Source organism: Empidonax traillii, unplaced genomic scaffold (assembly GCF_003031625.1).
Source record: "Empidonax traillii isolate 1590-97213 ecotype Southwest subspecies unplaced genomic scaffold, ASM303162v1 scaffold52:size1600334, whole genome shotgun sequence".
NCBI classification, from domain to species: Eukaryota; Metazoa; Chordata; class Aves; order Passeriformes; family Tyrannidae; genus Empidonax; species Empidonax traillii.
The window spans coordinates 367,467-388,765 of NW_020955245.1; the positions used below are offsets into that span (position 1 = coordinate 367,467).

At 54.9% G+C, this 21,299-nt stretch overlaps 1 protein-coding gene across 1 annotated transcript in view; it reads right to left on the reverse strand.

The window, feature by feature from the left end:
* Positions 1-8,460, reverse strand: part of PCSK6 (proprotein convertase subtilisin/kexin type 6) — a 34,520-nt gene extending 26,060 nt beyond the window's left edge. The window contains exons 1-2 of the mRNA XM_027879191.1: positions 8,330-8,460; positions 3,099-3,203 (exon numbers count right to left, since the gene is read on the reverse strand). Of these exons, the coding sequence (XP_027734992.1) occupies positions 3,099-3,110 (12 nt within the window). The 5' untranslated portion in view covers positions 3,111-3,203; positions 8,330-8,460. The remainder of the gene's footprint in view (positions 1-3,098; positions 3,204-8,329) is intronic.
* Positions 8,461-21,299: the final 12,839 nt, after the last annotated feature.

The window sequence follows — 21,299 nt, forward strand, 5'->3', positions numbered from 1 at the left end:
CCTTAAAGCACCACTCCCTGGCAGCATTACCATGGGTCTCATTGTCCAAGGCACAGCTACTGCCTTTCCCTGCAGCTTTGCTGGATGCAGGAATGATGGGAAGATATGGGATTCTGGGGGGGTTTGCCAGGAGCTGCCATGCCTTGTAGGGATGTCTTCATCTCAAACATGCTCCAGATCAGCCCCAGTGCTGCCAGCCTGGAGTCAATGCGTGTGGACATGGAGAAATCAGCAGTTTAAGGGCATTGATTTCAAGGGGGAGTTGATAAATCAATGTGGCTGGCATGGGAAAACAGGCAAGCAGGAAGGAGCCTGGGGCATCCCTGCAACAGCTCCTGTGGCTTGTGAAACTCAGATCAACATCCATTGTTAATCCAGGGTGGGGGGAAAGCTTCCCAGAAATTTAAAAAAGCAAAAGTCTTTTTACCACAAGAAATGGCCCAAGGTGTTACAGTCCTGAGAGCCAGGGGTCCCTGTGCTACCCCTGCAAACCTCAGTTATCACAGAATCATTGACTGCTTTGAGCTGGGAGGGAACCTTAAAGCTCTTCTCATTTCAGCCCCCTGCCATGGGCAGGGACACCTTCCATGAGATGAAATTGCTCCAAGCCCTGTCCAACCTGGTCCTGGACACTTCCAGGGATGGGGCAGCCGTAGTTTCTCTGAACAACCTGTGCCAGGGCCTGCCCAGCCTAAGAGGGAAGAATTTCTCCCCGGTATCCCATCTGATCCTGCCCTCTGGCAGTGGGAAGCCATTCCCCCCTGTCCTGTCACTCCAGGTCCTTGCCCAAATTCCCTCTCCAGCTCTCTGGCAGCACCTTCAGGTACAATTAGCAGGAAGGAGGTGACTGTGAGAGGCACCAAAGGACCCTGTGAGGCAGCACAGGTTCATGAGCTGAAGGCTTCACCCTTCCTGCAAACAGAGCAGCAGTTTTACATGTTCCCTCTCCCCTTGAGATTTTCAGCGGGTGATGCCTCAATCCAGCCAGCCAGGATGACTCCACCAAACACAACAACCAACAAGAATGAGGGTGCAACTCCCTTTGCAGCTCCAGAAAAGTAATTGCTTGACTTACACCAATGGATATTCATTAGTTAAAGCAGAGATCCAGGATAAACAAGTGAGTTCCAGCATGTTTGCATGGCATGGCACAAATAATTAAGGTGAGGTGGATTTTGCCATGGTGTGTGGCCAGAGAGACAGGGGCTGAGGCCACGGCATCCTCTGATGAGGATTAAGAGACTGAAGCAGTGACCTGGAGGTTCAAGCCCTGCGTGGACCAGCAGGAGCATCCCAGAGCCAGGAAAGTTTATGGCAACAAGAGGAGCCCTAAGAGGGGTGGCACAGCATGGTGTGACCCAACTCTGCCATCCCACTGCCCCTCCACACCTCTTACTCTCATCGCTACTACCTGCCCCCAAAATTGCTGGATTTGTCACATTCCTCCTGCCTTTCCGTGACCTGCCACGTCACTTGGCCCATACCAGCCCCAAACAAAGCAGCTGCAGGGTCTCTTGGGCCAAGAGGGCAGCTGGGCAGCAGCTTAGCCCTACAAAGGCCAGGGCTGCCCTGCATGTGCTGCATCTCCCCTGTCCCAGACTCCTCCTCTGGGCGGAGAGCTTGGCTGTGGGTCCCCCTGCCACCCGACCCCCACAGCAAACATATAAATAACAGCTCTGGAAACAATAGCCCCTGGAAGGCAGGAACCACCCAACATCTGCAAACAACTGGATGGGCTGGTTCTTCAGGATTTCTGCAAGATTTGTTTCCATCCTCCCTATTCCAGCTCCTGCCCTCTGTGCCTCCAGGTGAGGTTTTCCTGCAGGGCATGCTAAGCTGGTGCCATCCAAATGCACCTCCAAGAGGATTTGCAAATGTACACGGGAGAGGGGGAGAGACAAGACATGCCAACAGGTCTTGAACTGATAAGGAAGGATTAAGAGAACAGGAGCTAATTGATCCAGCTTGCAGCCCATAGAGAAAGGTAAGGTAAATGTTAATATGACTAAAAGCCAATTGATTTAGTTTGCATTATAACCAGACTCATTTAAATGGAGGTATTTCAAATGCAGAGCCGAATCCACGGTTTGCTGGGATGCCTGTGCACCTCCCTGAGGGCGAACAGCTTTAATTAAAGCCCAGCACAGTTCCAGGGCATCAGCTCCCCTCGCTGAGGTTTCCCTGCCGAGGTTTCCCTGCCGGCAGCGCAGCCACGCGTGCACCCCCTCAGAAATGTGCTACAGACCTTGTCCAAATATTTAACAGCAAATTTCTCTGGAAAGCCGGCTGGCTGGGGAGGGCAGGGCTGCTCTGAGCATCTGGAGAGACATGGATGGGACTTGTGGTGCTGAGTGGGTTGGAGATGTCTCAAGAAAGAGCATCCCAAGGGTGGCTGGGAGCATCCCCAGCGTGGCCAGGCATCGGTGCAAGCACCAGCAGCTTGCTAGAGCATGGGTACTTTCATCAAAATGGCTTTTTCTGCGTTTCTGTTTTCCTCTCCAAAAAAAGAGAACACCCTCCCCACCTTTTACCCTTCCCTGCTTTGCAGAAGTCCCATCTCACAGGACTTGGGTGAGCTGGGGAAGGAGAAGAGCCAAGGCAGAGCCCCAGCCTTTCCCCACCACCCTGAGCCCAGCTCACCCAGGTCCCTCCTTGTCTTCTTTCCCCCCTCCCCATTACTTTTGTCAATTCAGCTGCACTCAAAATCCCCTCGGATGCTTGCTCTAGGAAAAAGCAATGCAGAGCCATTGCCAAGGATTTCACACATAGCAACCATTGAGGCAGCGAGTGTTGTGGCAACTGGATCAACACCCCGAGCATGCAACAGCCTTTCTATCCTGGAAAGCTTTTTCCCCCCTTTTCTTCTCCCTGGCTTTCAGGCAGATGTTAGTGTTTAGTCACTTTTAAGTATTTTTCACCGCTCTCCGTCCCCGTGTCCAATGAGTCACCCCGTGCATGCGCAGGGCCCTGGTTCAGGGATAACATGTCATCCCAAGATGCTTTGGCTCACACTTGACCCAGACCAAGCTCCTCCAGGGGGAAGCAGGGACCCCCATCCCCACAGAGGCCGGGGGATCCCGGGCTGCCCAGCCCCGTACCTTGGGGTCCATGCGGAGGAAGTTGTGCGGTCCCCGACTGCTCAGCGTCGAGCGCTTAAACGTCCTGCTGTGGTGAAAGTGGTAGTAGTTTTCCAAGCTTCCAATCTGAAAAACAAAAAAAACAAAAAAAAAAAAACAAAAAACAGAGTTGTTTGGGTTTGTTTTGTGGTTTTTTTTAAAGTGTGTTTTCCCCCCATTTTGGTACTGGCAGCGTCCCTCTGTGCAGCCGTGCCCTGCACCCCAAATCGTTCACTCACACAGAGCTCCCGGGGTTCAGGGCAGCATTCAGGATGCTGGCACAAACCCCGGTGCTACCGTGCCCTGCACCCCAAGTCCCTCACTCTCACACAGAGCCCCTGGGGTGCAGGGGGCATTCAGGATGCTGGCACGAACCCCGGGGCCACCGCTGTGGCAAACAGCGTTGGTGGTCGGACGCTGCACCGGCACAACAGAGCCCGGAAAACATTTTTATGAATTTTCACCCATTAAATGCATCTTTGCAAACTGCCTTTCATCAGCTCCCAAGCAGAAATAATGAGCTAAAAATGAGCTCAGCAGCTGTGGCGGAGCCAGGGGAGCTGTGCCTCATCCTCCTGCCTTCCCCACCCGAGACACTCCACTCCGGCTTCGCCCCGGCTTCGCCCCGGCAGCAGGAACAGCCCATAAGGAGAGGTGATGGGATCCCTGATAGCCCTGGGATGCTCCTGGGAAGTGTGGGATGTAAATGTGCTCAGTCTGGAGTCAGGGACAGCAGCAGTTGAAGGAAAACACAGTGCCAGCCACACCACCCTGCCAAGCCCCGGGGTGGCTGTGCTGCCTCGGGCCCTCTCATCCTGGCATCTGGAGACACCACAACTGCTCTTTTTTCATCCCAACAGCACGGATAAAGTCCCGGGGCTATGCAATGAGTGGAGGGATCTCAGCCAGGCACCGCATGTGAAACATCCCGTGGGGATTCACAGCCAGAGGGATGGGAATGACCCAAAAGCTTCATTTACTGGTATGCGGCTCCCAGATCACACAATTTGGGTACGATTTGGGACACTGCTATAAATTCCCTTTTGCCTGAGGTTGGTTTTCTTTTTTTTTTCTTCCAAAAATAAGAAAAAAGTGCCCAAAACTCGCACAAAAAAATCTCAAACCACATCCCATGTCAGGAGCTGGATGCTGGGATCCAGTGACATTCCTTGTGTCTGGCTGGCAGGACCAGGAAGAGCCATGCTACAAAAACACATCTGTGACCCAGAAGCTGAGGTGACATCTTTAAGGCCATGTGTGACCCAGGGGCCAGGGTGACATTCCTGAGGCCAGACCAGGACTGGCTGCAACAGGGCAGGGGGGGGAGCAAACAGGTTTATCCGGATCAGACACTAAAGCAGATGACAACTACTTACATCTTTATCACACTTGATACCTTGGGATGTGCCAGTGCCTCTTACAGGCAATAAATATTTAATTAGTCTTGCTCTGCCTTTTATGCCAGATTGTCATTTCACCAACTTTACTGCTGTTAGTGTGATTTTTGTAATTTATTTCCACTCGAGTTCATTTAAACCCTCGCTGTTCCCTCTTCCCCCTTCCTCCTGTATTCTTTGCATTACAGCATAGCTGGGCACTTTCTTTAACATCCACATAAAGCAGCTGCTCATCACAATCTGCTTTCACCTTTTAAAACCCATTCATCAAACCCACTCACACTTAGGAAAGGGAAGGAGAGTGCTTCAGTCTCTCCATGTTTTGAGGAAACCTTGAGCAAGGCCACCTTGCCTGGAAATGAGGGCACAGGGCTCTCCAGAGAATCCTGGAATGGCTTGGGATGGAAGACACCTGAAAGATCACCTCCTTCCAACCCCCTGCCATGGGCAGGGACACCTTCCATTAGCCCAGATTGTTCCAAGCCCCGTCCAACCTGGCCTTGGACACTTCCAGGGATGGGGCAGCTTCTCTGGGCAACCTGTGCCAGGGCCTCCCCATGCCCAGAGTAACCAATTCCTTTCTAAGTGAAAGATTTCTTCCTTCCTTTTTGCAAATAAACACAAAATTACTATGTGATGCAAATCAGCAAGAGGACAGGGAGGGCAGTGACCCCATCACAGGCTCTGGGGATACATGGACAGAGCAGCAGGAAGAACGCCCTGTGCCTCAGGTTCTTTAACCTCCTGGGATTTACAGAGGGGAAAAAATAAGAAAAACCTTCTCATGCTGGGTCTAACTTGAAAGACTGAGCAAGAGGTTGGCCCTGGTGGCCTCCAGAGGCCCCGTTCCACCCAAGGTATTCTAAGGAGAAGAATTTATAAATGCCTTTTTTTTTAATGGAAAAGTATTTGTTCTCCTCATGGTGAGTCAGCTCAGTGAGGGCTCTGCAATGCAAGCCCTTCAGCAGTTCTTCCAAACCATCCCATCTTTGTGAAGTGCAGCTGCACTGGTGTCTTCCAGGAGGATGTTTTCAGTTGGGAAGGCTTCGAGCACTCCCCTCCTGGGGACACCACCCATTCCCATCACGGACAAGGGCTGAACTTCAGGAATTCTCAGATGGTCACGGATGTATTCAGCCCATAAAGATCAAGCCTAGAGCTGCAAGTTCCAGCATCTCCCAGACAACAGGAATCCAGGAAAGCTCCAAATCCAGCCCAGAATGAATCCCGTCCACCTCCTGCACCAAAGGTGAGACTGCTGAAGATGTGCCAGCCCTCCTAAAACTTAGCATTGGAGGCCACACGGGGAAAAATCTGCATAAACCCTGCACCCAGGATGGGAACAGGCTCTTACCCTCCCCGGGCAGCGGCTGCCCAGGGCCCTGGCCCCGCTCAGCCCTCGCAGCGCCCTCGGCCAGGCCTGTCCCGGCTCGCCCGGCACAGCCGCCAACAAAGCCCGACGGGGAGGAGTGAGCAGCGTTAGTTTGGGGCTGCAAGAGCTGCTTCTTTTGTTGGGTTGTTTGCTTCACTTAAATAGAAGTTGACGCAAGTGATCCCCCAAGGGAAATGTCACTCTATCATGACCCAGAAGGGTTTGGAGTGTCTCGGTTCGTGGTTTGGGCACAGGAACAGCTCAAACCTGTGTGTGCCAACCCCAGTGATGCCTTTCCCAGGCAGTACCACGTCAGGAGTGCCCAGAACTGCATCTCAGAGGAAAAAAGGTCACCAGCCATCATCACAGGGCTGAGCCTCCTTGCACCCAGCTGGGTCTTCCAGAGACCATCATCTCTCCTCCTCCCCCACCACACTGGACTCCACCCAAACATCTCCCCAGGGCAGGGTGATACACCCTTGGCAGAGTTTTCCTGCAGGTTTTGTGCAGGATCAGGCCCCCCAGGAGGGTGCATCTCACTGGGGACTGTGCCATCCCCAGCAGCTCCACAAGCAGATGATGCAGCAGGAGAAGCTGGGGACACCCAGGCCCCCACAGCACAAACCCCAAGCACGTCACACACAAGTGTATGAGTGCAGGGGAAGTGGCTCTTCCAGGTTTGGCCCTGGACAAGATTCAGTGGGGAAAGCCAAAGGGGCTTGGGAAGCCAGAGGGCTGAAGGCAGGGCGTTGAGAGCAGCTGGGGAAGCCCCAGCTGTGCACGAGCTCCCAGTATCCACGGGAAAGGCGGGAGCCAGGAACACCCTGATGCAAGCACAGAAATATTTCCCCTGCTCTCCAGCCTGCACGGGGCTGCCCCGGGAAAGGGCTCAGAGGGGAGGGATGGATGCTCCAGTGGAGACACATTGTGCCCGTAGGCCAAATGCCTCCAGCGTCACAAGGATGAGCTCAGAAAACCAGGATGCTGGGGAAGGAGGGAGAGGGGCAGATGCTCCGGCAGGGAAGGGACACAGCAAAACCCCAAACCAGGAGCTGACGTTAGGCTGATGCAAATCGGGAGAGTGGGAAGTTCAATCAAGATATTCTCTGGCTGAAGAGAGATAAACACTGAAAAGCCCTTTGGGTTGCACAACCATCTTTGCCCAGCCCTGTGACAGAAGCGTTTGAATAATACAAGAGATTTTCTCCTTGGTGGGACTAGAGCCGACTGAAGCAGGTAGGAGAGCGAGAGTGGGACGTGAGGGGTTATCCCCCCACGGGAGGTCACGGACACGAGGGCAGGAGACAATGTCCCCAATCCAGCCTCCCCCCAAAAAAAGATTGTTTACGCAGCACCCTGCGACTTTAATTATGGTTAAAAGCAGGGTTGCAATACAAAGCAAGGTTATAATTTGCAGTCCAGGAGACACCTTGGGCAGGAGGACAACCTGAAGTGCCACTCAGCCAAAAAAGCACCATGGCAATAAACTCCGGAGGAAACTCCGAGGACACCAGCCCGCATCTGGGATTGCAGAGGATGAAGAAATAGAGAAGAAAACGAGCTGCTGTGCTGAAAGTCGCCTTTAAGCCACCCGTGTGCTGAGTGGACTTGAAAGCAAAAGTTCTCCGTGTTCCCAAGATCTCAGATAAACCCAGGCCAGAGAGTCCAAAGTTTGTTAAACCCACAAATGCAACTTGCCGGGGGTGGGAGGAACTTGTGCAACCCCCCCCGCCGGCGGTGCCGGGCGAGGGCACCCCGAGAAGGGGCACCCACCCGGGGCGGGAGAGCGGGGTCAGGGCTGCCCTCGGCCAAAGCGTCTCCGCATCGTCCTCATCCTCATCCCCACCGTTCCGGGGGTCTCCCGGGGCTTATCTCCCGGTCCCGGGACCCCCGGCACCGCCTTGGTCCCAGGAGACCAGGCAGCTCGGAGGGACCCTCAGCAGCTCGGAGATCCCAGGATCCGTCTCCCGACATCACCCCGGTCCCGGGAGCGCCAACAGCTCCGCGGGACCCCCCGCCGCCTCTCCGCTCCCGGGACCCTCGGCAGCTTCCCGGTGCCGAGACCCACAGTGCGAGACCGCGGGCAGCTCTCCGGCACCGAGAGCCCCAGCAGCTCCCTGCTCCTTCTGCCGCAGGCTCCCGGTCCCGGAACCCCCGGCAGTTTCCCGGGACGCCGCCTCCTCTCCGGTGCCGAGACCCCCGGTAGCTTCCCGGAACCCCCGGCTCCCCTCCGGTCCCGGGACTCCCAGCGCCTTCCCGGTCCCGGGACTGGCGGTGTGAGATCCCGGGCAGCTCCCTGCTCCCAGGCTCCCCGCAAACCCCTGGCAGCTCGCCGATCTCTCCCGCCGGCACCCAGCGCGACCCCCCCACCCCGCATCCCGCTGCCGGTGCCCCCGCATCTGCCCGCTGCCCGGAGCCCCCCGGTGTCCCCCGCCGCCCCTTACCTGCCCCAGGCTGATGTACCCGTAGGCGGCAGCGAGGCGGGCGGCCTCGGCGGGGCCCCCCCGCACCCGCACGGCCCAGTGGTTGGTGTAGACGGTGCGGGCGGGCTCGGCGGCGGCCCCGCGCCCGGGCAGCGCCAGCGGCAGCGCCAGGGCCAGCAGGCAGAGGCGGGCGGGCGGCGGGGCGGCCGCGCTCCCCGCGCCGGGGCCGGCGGCGGGCATGGTGCGGGGCCGGGCCGGGCTGGGCGGAGCGGGGCGCTGCGCCTTTTAACCGGCCCCGCAGCCCGCGGGGGCGGGGGGATGCTCGGGGGGGGGGCGGGGGGGGCCCGGGAGAGCGGGCGGACGGGGCGGCCCCCGGCACGGCCCCCCCCGCGCCCCCCCCGCCCGCCGCCGGGCAGTCCCGCTGCGTGCCCGGCGCTGCTCCCCGGAAACCCCCCCTGCGCACCTCTGCAGCCCCCCTGCCCGCCTCCGGGAGCGCCCCGGACCTCTCCTGGCATGGCCCCACGTCCCCCCGCTGCGTATCTCCGGACAACACCCTGTAACGCTCTGCATCCCCCCTGTGCGTATCCCGGTGCTGCTCCCCGGACAGCCTGCTGCGTTCCCCTCGCATGTCGCGGTGCTGCTCCCCAGAACCCCCCCTGGCTCCCCCTGCATGTCCCCGAACAACCCCTTGTATGCCCTGCGTCCTCCCTGCTCGCCCCGGTGCTGTTCTCCGGACAGCCTGCTGCATCCCTCCGCCTCTGCCCGCATCCCTCTGATTGCCCCAACTCTGCCCTTCGGGTTTCCCCCTGCACCCCACTTCATCGTCCTTGGTGCCCCAACTTCCCCCAGGCATCTCCCCTGCATCCCCCTGGGCACCCACCCTGCATCACTCTAATCAGCCCCCCATGCATCCTCCCAGCTCTATTCTCCAGGTACTGCCTGCACCCCCTAGAGACACTCCCGGCATTCCCTCTCAGCCATCCCATCATGCATCCCCTGACTCCACTCCCCAGGTAGCCCCCTGCATCCCCTGGGTAGCCATCCTGACCCCCCACTTTCCCCCTTGCCTCCCTGCAACCCACTGGCACTGCCCTCCCCAGCATGCTGTCTGCATCTCCCCCACCCCCATCCCTTGGCATCCCCACAGCATCTCCCCCACCCCCATTACCCCATCCCCCTGGCACCCTCCTACACCCCCAGGCGACCCCCAGCCAGCTCCTCATGGGCTCAGGAAAAAGGCCAGGAGGGGCAGCCTGGTGGGGAGGATTTGGGGGCAGGAATCTGGGGGCAAGCCTGGCCAAGGTGGGCCTGAGGGGCACATCTGGAAGCCATGGACATGGGCAGAAGACCTGGAGTGCTGACTCTGCCTCCCAAGGAGGCCATTCCGGGAACAGCAGAGACCTCGTGGGGATTTAGAAAATGGGCTTTGTTTGGAGAAGGTGGCGGCTCATACAAAGGCCGGGCTCGGGAGCGGGTGGATGATGCTCTGCTCCACAAAGCAGAGCCTGGCAGCAAAGTGACAACTGCCCAAAATGAAGGGATGTTTCACTGGCATTACATCAGAGCTTCACTCTCATCACACCAGAGCTGCACCTGAATCAAGCCAGAGCTGGGGGACACGGGCTGGGTGAAGGGGGGGCACTGAGCACATCCTATGTCCCAACGCTGGAGCTGGAGGGGAAAATCATAGTCTTGTTGATGTGGGTTTGTAGCAGCCCTGACACTGGGCAGGTGAGGTGGTGGCAGCCTGAGGGAATAGGGAATTGCTCCCAGCTCAGCGGTGAGATTAATCCAAGGGAAATTTATAGGGAGCCTGTTCTGCATCAGACAGGGTCAAAATCCTGCAGCAGCTCCACGCTGGGTTGGATTGGGGCCTGTTTGCAGGCAGCAAGTCCATGGAGAGAGGCAGATGGAGGTGAGCCCCTGTGCCACGGGCAGGCATGTCATGGGAAATTAAAAAAAAGCAGGAAATGGGGATTTGGAGGGCTTCTGTGTGCAAACAGAGTGTGTTGTGCTTGCACTAAGGATGGGACAATTTGCTGCCCCAGGAAAAGGGGAGTCTGGGGACTCTGTGCCTGCCATAAGCTGTTGTCGGAAATCACTGTATCAGTGATGGCACATGGGGACACTGGAGCCTCCAGGGCTCATCATCCCTCATGCCCTTGCAGGGCTGCCCCGTGTGCTACCTGGACAGAGGCGATGGGCTGTGCGTGCCCATTCCTTCTGATTACGAGGTGAAGGATGGTTTCCATTAGTACCAGCACATTGCAAATCCAATCCTCACTTGCCATCTGGTTTATGGGCTTTTCCTCAAGTTTTCCATTGATTAAGGTGTGTGAGATGGATGAGCAGGGCTGGCGGGTGCCGGGTGTGCTACGTGTGCAATGCACATGCAGAGAGATGCAGCGGGGCAGAGCCACTGGAGAGGTGAGAGCAGATGAAAGAAATTCCTTTGGTTTCACAACATCCACCTAGTTCTGCTGGGTAAGATCTGTGGGGGACCCCCTGCTGTCAGCAGGGGGTGCAAAGGAGGGTCGAAGTATCTCCACAGGGAGCAGAGAAGGAGGGATGGGCTCTGGGGGCAGCAGGGAGGATTTAGCATCTGATGGTGGGAAAAGCTTTCTGAAGCAAAAGGAGTGAGGATGGGAAAGGAGTTGCCTTGAGGAGATTCAAAACCTCATCACCTCTGCGTTAGGTGGTGAAAAATGGGCAAATCCCAGGAGAATCAGGCTGAATCCATGCCCAGGAGCACTCCCCATCCCACTACAATGTCCCCACTGAAAACAAAACCCATCCACATCCTGCATCCCAAACCTTCCACCCCAAGGCCATTGACCACAACTCCCAATGTATCAGCCCAGGAAATAGTTACTGGTACCACTAAAATCTTGTGCCCCGTTGTGGGCCTGGCAGTGCCCAGCTCAGCCTGCAACAGCAAGTGAGGGGGCTGAGAGCCTTGCCCAAGCACCGATTGCCACAGTTTTGGTGCTCTCCAGTCCCTGCATGGCTCCTGCCCCCTCTCCCACTGACATAATTTTGAAATTCAGAGTGGCAACTTTCCCAGGTGAACCCACGGGATTTTTACCAGGGGTGTCAGGAAAAACAGACTTTGGCCCCACATGCTTTGCAATGGATGTAGACTAAGGCAGAGGCTCCGGTTTAACTCTTCCTGGGATTATTTGAAAACCTGGAGAATTACAGTGAGACACCAACGATGCAATAAATTTTGCGAGCCTGGAGGTTAAACAGAAGCTGCTGCAAAGGCAGAACGGGAAGAGGCACTGCTGAACCAGTAACGTTTAAATTCTCCTGAATAAAATTCATAATAATCCTGGCAGTTTTATATCTGCCCATGAATTACAGTTAAAATCCCACCACGTCCCACTCACGCTCGTTGCTCCGTACGGCAATAAGATTATAGCTGAGAGCTGGACGGGCAGGGAAGAACGTCATTTAAATGCAGTTCCTTTGAAAACCGAGCCCTTCTTTTTAAGGCAGGTTCAGAAAAGGAAAGTACAAATAAGGCTCCCAAAAGGCGCTATTTTTTCCAGGGGTGGGATGGCAGGGCTGGCGCTGCCCGGGGCAGCGGGACTGCCACCCTGTCCCTGCCTGTGGAGGAGGGACGGGGCAGTGGGAGCTGCGTCTCCGCCTGCTCCAGCGCAAGGAGTTAAGCAAACAAAAGCCATTTTGCAAACACACACGGTCCAGAGGCAACCCCGGGATGCCGGGACAGGGCGGCCACTTGGCTCGGGGACATCGAGCAGCCGGACCCCCAGCGTGGCTGGCGGGAGCTGCCCGGTGAAACCCCGCAGCCACAGAAGATGGGGTTTTATCCTGTGCGTGCTGAGAGCCTGTCGACATGGAGATTACAGCAAAAATCAGGTTAAACCCCATTTATCTGGCCCAAGCGGAGCCCGTGTGCGTGTCCCAGGGACGTGCAGAGGCGTGAGCGGGGCCATCACCCTGCTGATGGCTGCGAATGTGTCCCGGTGCGCCTGGAGAGCCCGGCAAACCCCGGCCCTGCGGCTGCGAGAGGTGGGCAATCCAGGGCATGCGGTAATTAAACCAGCACACCTGGAAACAGCTCTTTCTGTAGCTCCCAGGCTTAACCAAATGAGCGAAATTTGCGCTGGCATAATTAAAGCAGTGTGGTTCGGGATCTTGCCTGCACTGGGGAGTTACTGCCGCTTGACTCTTCGCTCCCTGGTGACAGCCCCCGTGGAAGAATCCTCCAGCTCCAAGCCCTTCACGGCTCCAGCGCTTACTTCTTGCCGTCAGGGTGCCCATTAACACCAGCCCATTAACACCAGTTCATTAACACCAGCTTTCAAACCTGTCTAGCAGCACAATGGCTCCAACATCCTCCCGTAGCTCCTTTTGGCACACTGCGATGGCGAAGCACGGGGCTCTGGACCGCTGTCCCCGCTCCCCTCCAGGGAATTGTAAATCTGAAGGAGAAATCAGTATTTTTCCATTTATATTCACTCATCTCAAACAATACTTCCCCCCCACCTCCTTGTCCTTTTAGGTGTTAAAATAACCCCAGACTCACTAGTGGCCAGATGGTTTTGGGGGGTATTAATGGTAAAATCCTGCACACGAGCGAGCTGATGGTGAAACTTGCCAGTGGAAAATAAGATTTGGAGCTGTCATGAAGCATCATCCCCACAGCTGATGTGTCACACAGCACACGGGCCCTGGCAAAGCCACCGCTGTCACCACACAGCCGCCACCAGCTTTGTGGCTGGGAAACCCCTGCCTGGGTGAATTCCCAGGAGATTTGTGCCTACTGGAAAAATCCTATCCCTGCCTTTTTCCTTTCTGTCTGGAACTTGGATTAAACTGCTTTCAAACTGAAGAGGTGACATCAAATATGATGGGGAGGAAGGAGGGGATGCGGCGGAGGAAGGTCAGGGAGGTGGAGATGAGCGACAACTCTGTGCTGGTGCCCAGCCCTGGTCACAACACCCCAGGCACAGAGAAATTAATCTCCAAGCGCTTGAAACACCCATTTTATAAATCTCTGATCCCTGGCAGCTCTCAGTGAGAAATGGGGAGTATTACAGGAAAAAAAAAAAAGGGCTCCTGCCAGGCTGGAAGATCTCAGAACCACAGGGATGACCAAGAAGGATGTGACAATGGTTTCCTACCATCCAGCACCTCTTCCAAGCACTGGGGGCAGCAGCCAGAGGGATTTAAATTGGGGATTAGAGAGGCTGGCCGGCTGTGATGATACACTCGGGGTACAGGAAGCGGAGCATCCCCAGCTCCCAGAGGTTTTAGCTGCAATTAGACCAACATCTGTCCAGCCACGGTCAGGGCTTGCGCAGTCACTGCCCTGCTCCAGGCTGGGCTGGAGATTTCCCGCAGGCTCCTCCTGCTCTGCTTTCCTGCAATTTCACAGATATCTGGATTTTTATTTTTTTTTTTTTTCCATCTGACGCGTTCTTCCTCTCTGAAAGATTAAATCTTGATTGCCAGGTACTGATGTAGCAGGCAAGTAGATTTCCCTGCCTAGTCCAAATGTCATCCCGGTAAAAATGCTAGTAATAAAAAATAAAAGAGAAAGGCCCTGCTATGCACTCAGGCCTGTAAAAATATCCAAAAGATAGATCTGGAATTTTAGAGACAATTGAAGCTCAGTGGCTGAAGGGCGCTCTGGGGACTGCCAGGCCCAGCACAGACATTCACAGGATGGGAAAATCAATAAGTTAAAATAATTGCCTGTGTGATTGGTCTTGAATTAAAAGGGAACAAACCCAGACCTTCTCACCCATCTCAAATAGTGTTTGAGTTTGTTATTATTTTGGAAATTAGGGCAAGGAAGGAAATGCCCAGGTGAGGTGTGGTGGGATCCAGCTCCTGCTGCATCCCTATGGAGCTGCACTTGAGCTGTCCTGGCTCCCACCCCCTGTATTTTGGAATACTTGGGGTGCAAAAGGGCTTACCCTCAAGGAGAGGGTGCTGGGACAGGGACGGCGCCCCCAGGATGTGTCCTGGTGGCACCCACCCAACATGACATGTTCACATGTGGTGTAGGAATCCTTCCTTCTCCTCTCCTGGTTGCTGCCACCGTCCCATTTCATCCAAGAGCACCATACCAGGGAAAAGCATTGGAGCCAAGAGGGAGCTGGTAATGAACTGTGGCCAACCCAACCCCACCCCTGGAATAGCAGGTCTTGGAAAAGCCGGTTACGCCGGTGCCGCGTGGGGGGTGTGTTGTCACCATGCAGGGGGAAGCTATTTCGGGTCCCCCCAGAGGAAGCACAGCCATTGCTGTTGGAATGGTGATTCCAGGGCTGGACTTGGGATCAAAAACTGGACTTCAGGAAGAGCTGGCAGTCACCAGACAGGGACAATCACATTCTGCTTGCTGTGGTGGCTTTGTCAGATCAAACTCAACTCTTCTATTTCACAGATTTCACGTCCCCAGGTCGGGTGACGTTCCCAAAGATCCAGCTGTGACTGGCACAGGATGAGCCCCCCCACTGCATTTTCACTTCCCAGCAAACCCTGTTGCACCAGAGCAAGCACTGGGAGCAGAAACACAGGGAGAGAGACGAGTCTGGGGGTGGAGAGATGCAAAGATCAAACCAGCAGTGATTTCAAAATAAAATCCAACAGCCCAGAGAAAACACGGCGTGCCCTTGCCGAGGCTATCATTTATGCCAATTAAAAAAAAAAAAAAAATTGGCATGGCACGAAGGAGAGCTGCGTGGTATTTCCTGAAAAGGGTGTGGGGAGCATCCTTGGAAAGCCTGCCCTGCACAATGTACTTGCTGTTTCCAGAAAAATAAAGTTTGCTGTGACCCACCTGTCCCTGAAAAGCAGCTATTTAGGGCTGGAACATGGTCAGCTCGGAGTCAGTGGCCGGGTCTGTCCTGACTGCAGAGTAGCTGGCACCTTCAGCAGGCTCTGGGGTTTGGCATTTACCTGCAGTTCTTTAATTGCTGCAAAATGCCTTGGAAAAAAATGCAGGAGAGCTCTCCAAGCACCAAGCGCTCCTGACTAAAGGTCTTTCCCCCACAGCTTTTGGCTGGTGGCCATTAACCCCCTTGCCAGCCCCCAGAGCCGTGCCTGGCAGTGCCAGGACAGGACAGGAGGGGTTTTCTCCTTTGTCACCTTTAGGTTTTGGGAACACTTTGTCCCAGCTGGGAATCTGGGGGGTTCAGAGCCTGGTAAGCAGCAGCTCTGCCAGAGAGACAACTGTGGGAGTGATGGGTGGGATCACCCTGTTGGGAAAGGACAGGAGAGATCCCCTTGGGAAGGGACAACTTTTGGCAGAGAAGGGAGTGTCCTGTGGGTTAGTGTCCCCACATCCCCCAACAAGCCAGGACTCACTCCCCATCCCAGTGGCAGTGCGTGCTTGGGGCTCACCAAGGGCGTTCCTGGAGGTTTCAGCAGCGTAGCAAGACCTGCCAAAGCCTAATCACCAAGCAAGCTCACCTTTGGCATGGAATTTCAACGGGGGAGAGTGGAAAACAAACACAAACCCACAGTTTGGGTGGGTTTTCTTTTGCCTGAGCCCTGCTCAGAAGCTGCAGGCAGGAGGCATTTGGGCAACCAGACAGGATCCAGGGTTTTCTGGGCGGCTGCGATGCTGAAGAGAAGCAGCTCCACCTAGGGCAGGCTCTGCTCGAGCAGGGCCGACCTCGACACCGGTTCAACCATCAGCCATCATCTGTGCCAGGGAATGGCAGCATCTGCTTCAGCCTGCAGCCAGGCTGCAAGCCAACACCAAGGTCCCAAGTCTTGGGGTCAGTTTGGGGCTTAAGAATTCAAAGTTTCCCCTTGTCACGTTGAAAAAACCTCCACCTCCAATGTTTACTTTCTTTCCTCGTGAGGATAGAAGATGGGGGGTAAAAAAAAGTCTGTTTTCACCAAATTGCCCTTTGCATCCAGCAGAAGCACCCCAAGACCCGTGGGCGGGGGGGAAATACTGCAAGGAGCAAAACTCCACAGCAATAAAACCCCATCCCGTATGGAAAAAGACCCTTAAAAAGAAAATCAAAGGCAAAGCAGAGTTTTGTGGAGCCCTGGATGTGTCTGTACTAGCCCCACAAAAATCAGCTGTTGGGGAATATCGGCTTCCCTGCAGGAGACAGCGGGAGAGATGCTAACCTGGTCTCGTTTTGAAAGCTGCTTAGTAGTCCTCATCAAGCATAATTATACTTCAAAGCCAAATGAGATGTCCAATCGAATTCTGAACACACGTTAATGTTTTTAAATGTGAAAAAACCCAACCAAAACCCATTTATTGAATCCCAGCCAGGCTCCAAATGTTAAAATAGATGCTGCTAATGGCCCTGGGAAGGAGGGGGCTGCAGCTTCGTTGCAGCTTTGCCAATTAAATGGTTATTACTGACCAATTAGGCAGAAATCAACCCGGTTTTCAGTGATATCTGATTAAGCGGATCCTGCAGATCAGCCTTGATTGGTAACCAGGGGAAAGAAACACCTCCCCACCAGCCCCCCCCCAGGATACTTGGACCAGGCAGGGTTTGTGTCCACCCTGCCCATGAAAAATCCCCTTTTCTTCCAGCACTACCCCTCTCCTGGGGGAAACATCTCAAGGACCCGCCCAGGCGCGGCAAAAACCTTTCAGAGCCGGGAAGGAAATGGGAAGGAAATGAGGGAAAAGGGGAAAATTAACCACACACAGAGGGTGGCTTCTCCCCCTGCAGATTGCAGGTTGCTGCTGCCCGGCACATGCTGGGCCATGCCCATTCACAGGCTTCTCCAAATATTATCCCAATATTTTCTTTCAGTTCCCAGATAAATGGGCCTCTTCAGCAGGCTTTAAGCCTGCTCTGTTCCAACATTTCCTTTAAAGCAGCAGAGGAAATGTCTGAGTTATGCCGAGCTGCTGAATCCTGCTTTCAGGGCTGAGCTTCAAGGGGTTTTCCAAGGCAAAATAGGGGCAGTGTTGGGCTTTTCCCTTGTTTCATCGGGAAATATGAAGGAGGCCACATCGCCCCTTAATCTTCCTTTCTTCCTGCCTCCTCTCCCACCCTGCAGTCCATCTTTCCCGTGCTTTTCTGTGGTCTTCACAAATTTCTGAGCATGTTCCCAGCTTTCCATAGCACCCTGTGGGCAAGTGGGAGCATCCCCCTGGAAGAGCATCCCCCCCACCTCTGAGTACCCCTGAGCCAGGGGAAACTCCAGGACACCCTGATATCTCCCATGGGGCTGGAACATCAAGGCCCCAGCATCCAAGGGAGCTGAGGAAAGTGCCTGTGCAACTGCCTGGGGGTGGTAGAGCCAGACAAAAGATAGGAAAGCACAAAAAGAAGAGCAAAAATTATGGAAAATTTCAGTGCAAAGAGCCATTTCCTCCTGAGGACCGAATACAACAACATGTAGAGGCTCCATCCAACCAAAATTATACTGGGTGGAGGATGCTGCAATCCCAGCGAGGCTGCTGTGGTTGAGCAGGAGATGCCTCTGGATGCCCTAGATGGCTTGGACAGCCCAAGGGAGGTGAGGTTTGGGCAGTGCCTGGCAAAACAGCCCTTGGCTACAGGGATGGGGCAGGTATGAAGCTGGAGAGCCACAGAGAGAAGGAAAATTAAAAGACATCACGGCTCCAGGAGTCCCTGATGGGTTGGAGAGGGGCAAGGGAAGTTTTGGTACAGGAGGGCATTGCTGAAGGCTTTTACTGGCCTCACATTCACCCCTGGACATTACCAGCTGGGTGCAAAGACAGGGGGTTCATGCAGACTCATCCTTGGGAAATGCCACTGATAAGGACACCAAACCTGTGATGTGCAGGAGCATCCCCAGAGCAATGCCCGAGGGAGTCCAGCCTCGGTGATGGGATCCATGCCTGGCACCAGTGACAGGGGTTGGGACATGGCCCTGCTCCTTGTCCCCTTGCCCCGGGCTCCCGGAGCTGGAAAGGGTAACATCCCCTTTTCCAAAGCTGGGGCGTGGAGAGATAAAAAGCCCCAGAGTCCGTGGTGGCTTCTGCCTTTACCCATCCTCCGGAGCAGCGCAGAGGATGCATCAGCGCGTTTCCTCCCCCTCTTCCCTTACCCCGGAGCATCCCTCGGGCCCGGGGGAGGAAAATTCCCCGCGAGGCCGTGCCACGGGTGTCTGGGTGCAGCCGAGAGCGTGGGGGATGTGTCACGGCCCCCCGAGCCCGGGGAGCTCCATCTCATCCCTGCCTTCGCCCCGAGCCGCGGCCGGTGCGCCGGGCCGGCACTAGGTGGGGATGGCACCACGCGGGGAGGAGGAAGGGCAGGAGGAAGAGCAGCGGCTGCTGCCGGAGCTGCCCGGGGAGCAGCGGGGGCTCGGAGTGCTGGGGAAAGACAGGATGAGGCTGAAGGGAAAGGCTGAAGGGAGGAATGGGGAAGGGATGCTGGGGACTGAGCGGTGGGGATGATGGAGGCGGTGTGTCAGAGATGCGGGCAGTGGCACGGCAGGGATGCTGCAGGCAGCAAGTGACCCACTAGCACATCAGGCTGTTGAGATGGGCGCTATAGCAAAGGCTGTGGCTGTCAGAAAGTCTGAGCCCCTCTCAGACTCACAATGGTTATTAATTACATATTGCAGTTTTAGAAAGGAAATATTTCCCATGTGTTCTTCTCCGTCTGACCTTATCCTGGGTCCCACAGCTTATTTCATCCATGAGTCTGTGCTGGATCACCACTAAGGTGGGACACTGGCACAGCTGTGACCTGGGCAGCTGGTCACCAAATCTTGGCCTCACTGGGAAGGCTGGGAGGCGGCCACAGTGCTGGGAGAGGGGTGCAAAGTGCTCATGGTCCCAGTACCACTTCACCGCTGGGTTAAAGAGGGATGAACCCATGGCAGGAGGAAAAACCATCACGGGGGAGTGTTTTACAGTCCCTGCTTCACCAGGGAGTGTGAAACTGCTGCTCAGACATGAGCAATGGCTCCAGAACCTGTTGGACACAAGAGGCCAACACGATAAGCCCTGCATGTGAAAGGGTTTACTTGCTGTAAATTCTCCAGAATTCACTTGATCCAATCCTACCTCCTGAGTCACCACCAAATCCAGGGCATGGCCATAAATCTCACTTCCCCCTCCCTGCTCACTCCAAGGCTCAGCTCGTGCCTGCAGCTGCTGTACAAGGCACTTCAGGAAAAGCATCACCCTGAAACCCTGATCCAGGAGACAGGATTTTCCCGGCCTCCTCATGCAGGGACCCAAACACTGGCAGCAGGGACCAAGGATGCTCTTGTTCATGGGCATACACAGGGGACCCCAAAGGTGAGAAACAACTGCTGATATTCCTTTTCCCACACAATTTTGGGGAGCTGGTCTCACCAGCTTGCTTGGTGCACAGACCGCAGCCATGGTCAGGTTTTTCCTTCATTTCTGCTTCATGTCTACCCCCAAAAAATCGACAAACCAGACGAAATCTTGCAGCTTGTGTGTCAAAATCCATGTTCACAACATAAACATTGGCTCAGAATCAGCCGCTGAGGTCTGTGCCCTCAAACCAGGGCACAAAGGAAGGCAGCATCACTGTGACAGGAGCATAAATCAGATTATTGATTTAAATGTGACTACTGATTTAACCCCTCCTGTTACTTCCCTGTGCTCCCCATGTGCTCATCCAAATGACAGAGAACATCATTTTAGCCAAACCCCTTGACCACTCCTTGTGCAAATCATCAGCTCCCCTGCCAGCCTCAGAGGTGGCACTGGGCATAACCAGGAGAAGGATTTGTCCCCAGGAATAAGGCAGGGATGTCAGAATGGACATGGTCATGGTGGGCCCTGGGAGCAAGAGCACACAAAACAGTATCACATTACCTGGTGTCATCAGTACCTCGGGTGCCAGATAACACTTTTCTCATGGTTTTCTTCCTACCATAGTAAAAATAAGGTTCTGAGGGTATTATCACACACACATATATATATATATAATATAGATATATATATATCTCCCAGCAGCTCTAGAAGGACCCCAGTGCTGCATTTCTCAGAGGAAAGCTTGTGGCTGCAATGCACCCAGAGATGTTGCCTTACCTCAACCTCATCCAGAAAAGCCCCTCCAGCACTTCCAGGGCTGCAGCCTCACCTTCTTGAAGTGGCATGCACTGAGCAGAGGTGTCTGGGGGAGCTCCCCAGCCTGGACAGAGTAGGGGAGGCAGTGGGAGGTCAGCACTGTGGTGCAGGAAGCGATCCCCCCAAGCTCGGCCCGGCTTGAAAGCCCAGCAAGCACTAACACTAACAAACAGTCAGTGTGTTTATATCCCACCTTCCTGCCAGAGAGCAGGGGTTATTTTTGGCATATTTTGTCATTGTTGGAAACGTCAGTGAAGGGCAGGAACAGCATAGAGCTGTTGGGAAAGCCCAGAGGCAACTGCCCCAGGCACAGAGTGATGAGATGAGGGATGTGGGAAGCTGCTCTGAGCCATTTACACAGGGATTGGGCTTTGCCCACAGTATGTGGGACAGCTCCCTGGCTTCAAAAGACCTGGGGATTAAAAGCAGAATGGGCAATCCAAGCCACCTCCTATTCCAGCCCCACACTGCTCCCACTCACCCCATGCAGCAGTGGAGCAGGACAGTTATCCTGAGCTCTCCCCCACCAGGTTCTTCACCTCTTCCCACTTGTTCCACCCTTGCACGGACTGTGGACATCACCTGGACACCAGCAGAGATGTTCTGGCATCACTGGGCACCTCTTCCAGCCTGCACCCACTGCCTTTTGGCAGGTCTGGCTGCTTACACTGAGTTAAAACAGAAAGGAAGAAGAGAGAACAAAATAGCATCGCTCACAGCCCACTTGCCTTCGTGCCACAAGGCTTGGCCACATTCCTTCAACTCACTGATGATTTTAAGATCACTTAAATCACTCACCTCCCCCATTTTCCCCCAGCAAATGACCTCTTTATCCACACTTTTGGATCTGCTTTGTCCCTCCTGTGAGCACCAGATGTCCTCTGCAGGACTGCTTTTCCTTACAAAACCAGCAAGATCAGCACGGAGAGCACTCGAATTCCTGCAGGCACT